Here is a 9,621-nt window from a genome sequence, read left to right on the forward strand (position 1 = left end):
CTATAGGTTCCAGTCCCTGCCAGCAGGGCTCGTAAACGTTTACTATAAAGTTATAATTATAACGTTATTATTGTCAAAAAACGATTGAAAAAGATAACAGAAAACAAAGCGGTAAACAGTCACGGTAATATTAAATTATCACTAATCAAAGAGATGCAATGAATGAAAGGAACGAAACAAAACAGGAAAACGAAAAAAACAGTAAAACAGTAAGCGAAAATAAAACGTTATATAACAATAAATATAACGTTTTATAATAACGTTATATTATAACGTTTTCATAATAAATTATTACCTACGTATTATGTAATAATAATATTATAATATAATGAACATTGATATTTATTATTCATAGACGATTTCAGCAATAATTCCACGAATCTCTAATGGCATTCCATGGTTTTATTTAATTTAAAATTTGTGTCTGGTTAATAGGTATATTGTGTTGCTGTGTTGGTATATTTTAGGAACTAATCGGAATAATAGTTAAGATTATAATTCATAGAACAAAAATAGTATTAACAACTTACTAAAATTATGAGTAAAATACTAAAATATCCCATGTTATTCCTCGTGAAGCAACGTTATTTTTATTTATTGATTAATCTATTATCCAGTGACTAGTATCTATAATATAATATAAATTCCGACGCGCAACGGTGTGCGTTATTTTAAGGTCGTATGTTCTTTCAATATAATTTAAATACAAACGAAAGTACCTGTCAAGTTCCAAATTGTTTGATAACAAGTTATCATTATTATTTACAAAGGTGGGCATTAACTAGTTAAAAAGTTAATTTTTTTTTAACTTTTCAACTTAACTAGTTAGTTTATTTTCTAATCAACTTATGAACTTAACTAGTTTAATTTACAGTTGAAATAACTTAGCTTTTCTCAGTTGCTTTTGAAAAAATCCATCAAGTTAAAAACATTTTGAATTTTTTGTTTAAAGGTGAATATTACTATGTCAGTAATGATCCAATACAAAACCACAAACATTTCTGTTATTTTTCTTGATAACATAATTTTGTATGTATTCATATATTTTGTGAAGTTGTAAATTATATATTATGCGAGTTGCAATTATAAATGTTTTTAAAAAATTAATCATTTTAAATTATACACTGACAGTTGTTATTTTTTAATGTTATATAACTTTTATTATTCAATTCCTATATATGATGTAAAAAAATATATTTGTTAAATTATTGATTTGAGATGAGTAGTTTAAATAATAGTAAAGTAAAAGTAAAAGGGTAAACAGTGTACATTATGATAAAAGTTCAATAAAATTGTTTTTTATAATTTATAAATTAGAAACTAAAAAGACACATTCACTCTTTATATGATTTACATACTAATAAAAAAAAAAAATTAACTTTTTTTAAACTGAGTTGAGTTAATAATTTTTTCTTTATTAACTTTTAACTTATCGAGTTAAATTTATAATTTGTTAACTGTTAACTTTTAACTTATCGATCTTGTATCCTCTCAACTTAACTTAACTTGAGTTAATTATTTTCATTAACTTGCCCACCTTTGCTTATTTATAAATAAGAATTGTAAAATGTAATACTAGATTATGTTTTAATTTTCAATAGTATTAAATACTTAGGTAAATTTAAAAATAAATAACGTTTTAATTTTCAATAACGACAAACCTAATATTTGAATAACGTTTAAATTACCAATAACGATAAACGCATAACATGTATAACTTTTTAAATCTAAATAACAATAAACGCAAAAATTCTGTAACGTTTTAATTCTAAATAATGTTAAACGGAATTTTTTTTTCAAATTCAAGCCCTGCCTACCTGTGTATATTCAGATGCCTCCCGACGTCACTACCCTAAATATTCTCGTAAACGAAAAGGGCCCAGAAGGTACTTAGTTACCTCCTAATGAGTAGGTAATAATAATGTATAAGTAGTTCTAAACATTTTCAAACATCATGACCAGAATAAGTTTGTAATTTCGAAATCGTAATTTATGACATTTATGCGTTGATATTTGATACGAATATATTCTTTGGCGTATGTTGTAAAAGTCTACGCCAAAGATTATTTAATACGACTAAACATTAAGATAATATTATACTCTTTTGTGTATTGATAAGATATGACCTAAACTTTACCTGATCCAGACAATAATAAATATACAATATTCTATCGTTAGTGATCGTTTAGTTGATTTCCAACACTCGAGATCTCGTTGTAAGATTTATTTTTACAAATTATTTAAATGTAATATTAGCGATTTTAAAACAATAAAATATTTTAAACTATTGTATCAATAATTGTTATTATTTTTTTTTTATCATAATACCTCATCAGAAATTTGATCACTACCAAATTGTTATTGTACTAATTTACTACTGTAAACTCTCTATTGAACTAAAAATATTGTTTAAATTAAATTTGAGATGATGGTGTTAAAAAATAGTCTTAGTAAGAATTATTTGCTGGAAGATCACATGTGCATGATATGAATATAAGTAGGTATATGAATAGTTATAACTTATATTTATATCATGCATTGTGCAGATATGGAAATCACTATAGCGTTGTTGTGTATATAAAAACAATTAAAAAGGGGGTGGTCACTCAAATTTTAAAATCGTAAAAATATATAGGTATTGGGTAAAAAAATTATCGGTAAAATTTTCCAGGTAAATTTCTGAGCTCCTATCTCTTAAGACTCCAACTATAACCCACACAGGTTTTTAAATGAAAAAAAAATAGCCATTTAATGAAATTTCAAATGATACATTTAATGATTATAATGAAATAAATAATTCTAATTTTTTTTTTTTAGATACAGCAGTCTCAAAACCTCAAATATTTATCTTGCCTCTTGAAGTGTTTTTTAGTTGTATTTGAGATTTAAACTAGAAAATACGTGAGTCAAATTTATTTTTCCCCTCGAGATTCAAGTGTAGTCTGTATAATTAATAAGCCTTTTATTGGTGGTTGCTTTATAACCATTATTTACAAATATTTATTTTAATGTATATAGATTTATTAACCTTGGTAAAATAAAAAAAAACTTCCATTAACATAGATAGTCGGTCTTATTAAAATAAAATTGAAGATATTAAATGGAAATTCTTGATATTTATATTTAGTTCTAACTTATCTTTAAAAGTTACAATAAAAGATAAAATAATATGGTGAAAAATACTTTAATGTTTAAAATGAAACAAATTAAAAATGTTTAAGCCCAATATTTGAACAAAAAAATAAACTTAAATTAACATATAATTTTTGCCTTTAAGATTAAATGATTCAATATTACATTATAATTTAAACAAACAAAAAATAAAAAATTTAAAAATTAATACCTAAGTTAATTATTAACATGAACCAGTAATAATAATATAATATAATATCATTACATTTTATCAATCTTAAATAGAAAAAAATTCCATTTTATGAAATTATATTTAGTTACTAACATTTAAGTATTTTATAATAGATAAGCAGATGTTTTTATTTGTAAAGCCTAACTGCGTAGGTACATATAATCAAAAAATAAAATAATTGAAAACATTTTCTACAGGATTTAATATAAAATAAATGTTACTTTTTGAACACATGTAATCCGTATTCATATTATAATAGTTAAACACCATTTATATTTCAACAGGCGGACTTCCATATAAGGTGTTCTACATAATATTGTATAACGATTTGAGACCACTGTGATTTAGTCTCTTCAGCTGGGATTAAATCAGCTTCTTCAATTCCTCTCCATTTCATTAAAAATACTAATTGTCCACTTACTAAGTTATCATATACACCTATAATTTTTTCCGCAATTTTCTCAGTTTGTATTGTTTTAGAAATATCGTTGACATGGTCGATATTGTCGATTTCTGATGAACAACTAGGTGTAACTGCAGATTTTGAAAATGTACGTAAACGGCGACCACGCCCAATTTTTTCCTTCCTTTTTCTTTTATCTGTTTCTTGTCCTAATTTTTTTTCAAAATCCTTGATTAAATCTTTGCAATTAAGATTTTTCCTGGGTTCTCAAGAATTATATTTGTCATCGTAGCCCTCCCACTTAAGGAAGTATTCTGCCTTATTGTTTTTTTGACGTTTATTTAAAACACTTTCCACCAAATACTCTTTTTCTTGATTCTTTTCTGCAGCAGTACTACTAGGTTTTATGTTTGCAACGCCTTCTCTCTTTCTGGAACCAAAATACATTAATATGTTAATAAAAATATATCATAAGATATGTATCATTTATTTTAAATAACTTGGCTACAGATAACACAGAAAAACATTACGTCAATTTGTATACACAGGCTATTAGTTTAAGTTTGTCAGCAAATAAGCATTTCTTCAAATAAACGCTAAAATGATTGGTTTATAAATATTTTTATTTTTAATTTAAGTGGACGCTACACGAACATTTGTTGTCTCCGTCCTACAAGTGTGTAACATACCAAATTTTACGCTCAGAAGATCACAGTTAGCTCCGTTAGTTTAAAAATTAGAGTGAATTGACCTCTTATAGAATTTAAAGGAAATTATATTATCTAGGGTATCTCATAGGTTTTTTTTATTATATTTTAATTTTAAAGCGAGTTATGATTATTTTATTATTTTAAGATATACAACAATTTACTTGTGGTTTGAAAATTTGCTTGGAACCTACATTAAAATTGTTGAAATCTTCGTTTTCCAAATAAAGTACAACAATTTAATGCGTTTGTGATGAGTATTGAACGCCAATTGTTGCGACCATAAGCAAGCAATCACCGCTGCGCAACAGTTATATATATTATAGTCTATATATAAGTAGGTATAGATTTAAAATATTAAATCAATATTTAAACCAATTAAAAAATAATTAATGATGAATATTTAATGTTGATTTAAAACATTTTAATGTACGCTCCAAACAAATTTTCAAACCCCCTTTTTTCTCTAAAATATGTATTTTACACCCTTTTTACTACCTCGGGTTAGGTTAATATATGGAAAATGTCTGGGAAAACATATAGTTAGTGATAGTACCTTGCTTATTTTATATTTGAAAAAATCTATTTGTGTAATTACTTAAAATATTTACTTTATAGCTTCTATAAATAAAGCTAAATCAAAATTACCCAACGCAATGATAAAATCAGATATATCATGTACCGAAGATGAACATTTTAATGGTATACTAAAACATGTTTTAAAACGCAGTCTATCTCCTAAAAGCAAACCGTCCATAAAAGTGAAAATTAATTCAGAAAATCAGGGTGCAAATTCTTCAAGTTACCCACCTCAGTATAACCCTATGAAAGGTACATAATTTATATACTATAATTTGTAATATTATTTTTATATTTCAAGTAAAAATTATTTTTGTTTCAGATACTATTGGTCCAGATATATCTGATTCGCAATATAACATCAATCAAATTTCCAATGATCCTGATAGTGAAAGTTCTAACATTAGCGATTTTGATGATTCTGATGAAGATCAAACATGGACTGTTCAAAAAAAAAAAAACATTCGGAACAGGAATTAGGTAATACCAGTCATTATGGCTGTCATATCAATTAATACATTCAATACATTGTAATGGATCAAATATTTTTTATCTTGCATATTATTATATTATAAAAATATTAAATGGTTTATATTATATGTATCTGTTACCTATAATAAAGTGATAATTAATTTTAGATGAAACATCTCCATTGAAAGTAACGCCAAAAAAATTTATTCCAATTCCTGATTTTGTTATGACATTGCCTAGTGGGCCATAGCGATTAAGCACGCAAATTGATATCAACAAAAGTCACACAAATAATTCTAAAACTACTAACAAGTTACATTTAACAGAAGATTCAACAGTTAATAACAATTATGTTAAGTGCCAACTACAATATTCTGTTGAAAACCAAAACATGATATCAAGTAGGTAACGTTTTAGTTGTTAACAATAATGTGCACGTGTTTGTTATAAAAAATGATTGATATATATAACTGAAGAAGTTGCCCTGCTGTAGGCGTAGAATGTAGAGATTTCATTGAGAAGGTTACTATAATGGGCATGTTAAATTTGAATTTTATGATACGACCTATAGGCACAATAAAAAACGATTTTGAGTGACGATAGTATTCCAGTCTAGATAATTTCTATTAATAGTTTTATTATTATTATATTTAGGTCCTTATCTTCGTCTTGTGTCCGGTTAAATATATAGGTACATTAATATAAGAATTCAAAGTTGAATATTGAATCAATATAGTTTATTATCCAAATTATAATTACAAGTTTTAAAGAGAGGAATACTGGGCATTGTGTAAAATAAAATATTTAGTTAACATTTTTTAAATTTTGAACTACTTTATAACATTCTAAAGTTTAGAATCTAAACCGTTCATGGCCACATACTTAATAATTGGTATTTATTTACTGAAACACACACTTGATTAGATGTAATTATTATTACTAAATTATTGAACATTTGACTAGTTTGAGTCAAGTTATGTACTTACTTACATAGTTCTACATTTAATTATAAATTCTAGATAAAAACCTGGGAACTAACTCTGCTGTATTATAGGTGTCTCATGTACCCCGTTAGTCATTATTATAATGGATGTATTGAATTTATATTGAATAAAAACTATAGATTTATTAGACAATTTGTAAAATTTAGTTATAAAATAATATCATATGTTAAGTGTTTTAAACTTTTAACTGGGTTTTTTTTTGTTGGGTATTCTTTCTGCGATTCGTTATAATTATATGCTACCATAAAACTAACTAAGATTCATAAAGATTTATTTAATATTTAAAATATACCAATAATATTATGTCTTACAGATTTTTATAACATATCGCTTACATCTTTCTCTTTCCTGAAATATGAAATTCAAGCATTAAAGGTCTTATGCCACTCTATAAATGAAAATATTGAAAAAATTATGAACAACTCATCAGGAATAACTATACTATCTGACAATGTGGACATAGAATCACTGTTTCCAATAAAGAGTGATGAAGACTTATTAGTATTGCATAACAAAATTCAAGATAAAGATATAAGAAAAACTTTGGTAATTATTTAATATTTCAAAACATGGTTTCATTGTTATAAATTATAATAGGTACCTGGTACATTAATATATTTATTAATTTTTTGATTTACCAATAGATCAGTAAAATATCTTTATTTGTTGGAAAGAAAGATATCAGAAATAGTGTCAGGAGAATTATGGGTCGTATTTTGTTGACACATTTTTGGTATTAATTAATTAATTCTTTATATGGTTTTAAACAAAAAAAATCATTTTCAAATTTGGCTTGCTACCGTTTGATTATTGGTAAGCATAAATGAATTGTTAATAATTTATATTGAAAAAATATACAACTGTTGATAGTTATTAATACCATATTTTTCAATAATTATAATGTTTGTCGTATACCAATAAATAAAAACAATTTTTAAAAATATCTCATAGTATTAGTATATTACCTATAATTTTATTTTTCGCAAAGCAGGCAGATCTTAAATGGTTATAATATGTATAAGAAATAGAAAAAACTTAATTGCCTACTTAATCACTATCAACATTGACGCTGTTTATCAATATTGTATTGTTTATATTGTTGTATTACACATACAAGTTATTAAATATTGTAAATAAAATGTTTGTTTCAGATGCATTACGACTACACATGAAATACAAAACACATACTGACAAAGAAATAGATGAACCGTTGGGAATTTGGCTGTCACATGCTCCTTACCGACTTCAAGCAACTGCTAAAAATAATTCAAAGCAAAAATTAATTTGATTCATTCATTCATACATTTTATCATATTAATTTGTTTTTTTTTCTTTCATATGGCATTAATTTGTTTATTAACATACATAATATGGAATTATTATTATGAATTGTAATAGTAGACGGTCATGGTTTTCTTTCAAATAAATATTATACAATCTACATTAATCAGTTTTTAACCAGGGACTCTTTATTCTAGTTGCACAGTACTGTGCTAACTTCTACTTAGTGTATATATTTTTAAACTATGCTGAGATGTTGTGTACATATAAACATAATAAATAATGTTTTATTTGTACAAACCCTGTATTATTTTATAAAAACGTTTATAACCAAGGAAAATATTAAATATATAATTAATAATTATTGTGCACAGATAATGACAGGGTTACAAATTCATTAAGTTGTTTTACATTAGTATATTGTTCACTTAAGTATCAATTGTAATAAGTAACTAATATACAAAAAAGTTTTGAAAAACAGTTTTGTCAAATAATTAAAAAAAAAAAAAACAGTTTTATTGTTTAAATAATAAGAGAGTATAAAATAGATAGTCAGGTGGGTTGGTGAGAAAATTGGGCAGGGGAAAGAGCTACTATAATATACTATAATATACATGGTTATAAAATCAAGATCGTAATGTTAATATAACATAATTTGATACTAATATGTAACATTTTAATAATGTTTCAATAAGTTATACTTAACAATATAGTAATAGTTACGTTAAAATGTTAATAGAACAACATTTCCGCGGCCAATAAACTCTAAGAGAATGTTATAAAAACATTAAAAAAGGTACTTAGAACCATCTGGAAATGTTATAAAAACAACAAAGTTAATTTTTTAACATTACTGAAGTATTGTATTTTAAGAACGTAAATTTGGTATCTAGGTAGCTAATAATAATGTTTGACATAGTTCCAAATTAAATGACGATTTTTTTGATGTAATACTTGTATCAGTCAGCAATAATTGAGTTTTTTGGTTTTTCACTTTCTTTTTGTCGCTCAACTCCCCGAGTATGTTTTTCTCGACTTATGTGTTGTTTTACAGTAAATCGTTTCAATGCTGAGACTTTAACATTACACACTTTACAAAATAACACTTCACCATCACTAGAAAAAATATTGTTCCCGTATTCATAAACATAACTGTGTAAGCGGCTACTTACAGACGATTTTGCTTTCGGCATGTTTAAAATCGTTAAAATATAAAATTTGAAAAATATCGGTTAAATGGTGACGGTGAATGCCGAAACACTACTAACAATAGTTCCTTTTACTGCAATTATAAGCACGTCAATCAATAGGTCTAATGTCTATGTCAATTTAATCTTGTTTATCGGATTTATTCCATACAATTTATAAATATAATAAAGTGATAAATAAAAATAAATAAATAAAATGTATAGTAAAACAAAACAATAAATTCGTTTGACAAAAATCACGTTTTGCGCACACGCAGCCTAGCCGCGTTTAACGTATTAAAAAAACAAGCCCCTGATGTACCTTTGACAATATCCTCTAATGTTCTATACATTGTTACTCATTCTAAAGTTGATAAATAAAAACAAATAAAGAAAGTGTAAAGTGAAAATGTTTGTTGTATGATAAAATATTTAATTCGTTAAACGGAAATAACCATGTGTTACATTATAATATTGCCTTTATATTATAAATACCTACGATCTGCGGTGAACGTTTTGAAAAGCAAAAAATTAAATTAATAATACAAAATATACTCACGTGTTGTCTGTTATTTCAGCAATTATTGAAATTGAAAAAATATTTCTGTTGACGACTATACGACTA

General features: G+C 25.3%; 2 protein-coding genes across 2 annotated transcripts; one reads left to right on the forward strand and one right to left on the reverse strand.

Annotated features, from left to right (window-relative positions):
* Nucleotides 1–3,641: 3,641 nt before the first annotated feature.
* Nucleotides 3,642–4,214, reverse strand: LOC100575367 (chromobox protein homolog 5-like). The gene is made up of 2 exons (XM_008183129.1): nt 4,118–4,214; nt 3,642–4,006 (listed from the first exon to the last, which is right to left on the reverse strand). Exons 1-2 carry the CDS (start codon nt 4,212–4,214, stop codon nt 3,642–3,644), a joined length of 462 nt encoding a protein of 153 aa, XP_008181351.1.
* Nucleotides 4,215–5,098: 884 nt separating this feature from the next.
* On the forward strand, nt 5,099–6,034 carry LOC115034746. Its single transcript, XM_029492150.1, has 3 exons — nt 5,099–5,305; nt 5,376–5,533; nt 5,692–6,034. The coding sequence occupies exons 1-2, from the start codon at nt 5,131–5,133 to the stop codon at nt 5,531–5,533; spliced, it is 333 nt and encodes a 110-aa protein (XP_029348010.1). The 5' UTR covers nt 5,099–5,130; the 3' UTR covers nt 5,692–6,034.
* Nucleotides 6,035–9,621: the final 3,587 nt, after the last annotated feature.

Source organism: Acyrthosiphon pisum, unplaced genomic scaffold (genome assembly GCF_005508785.2).
Source record: "Acyrthosiphon pisum isolate AL4f unplaced genomic scaffold, pea_aphid_22Mar2018_4r6ur Scaffold_20960;HRSCAF=22641, whole genome shotgun sequence".
Taxonomy (NCBI): Eukaryota; Metazoa; Arthropoda; class Insecta; order Hemiptera; family Aphididae; genus Acyrthosiphon; species Acyrthosiphon pisum.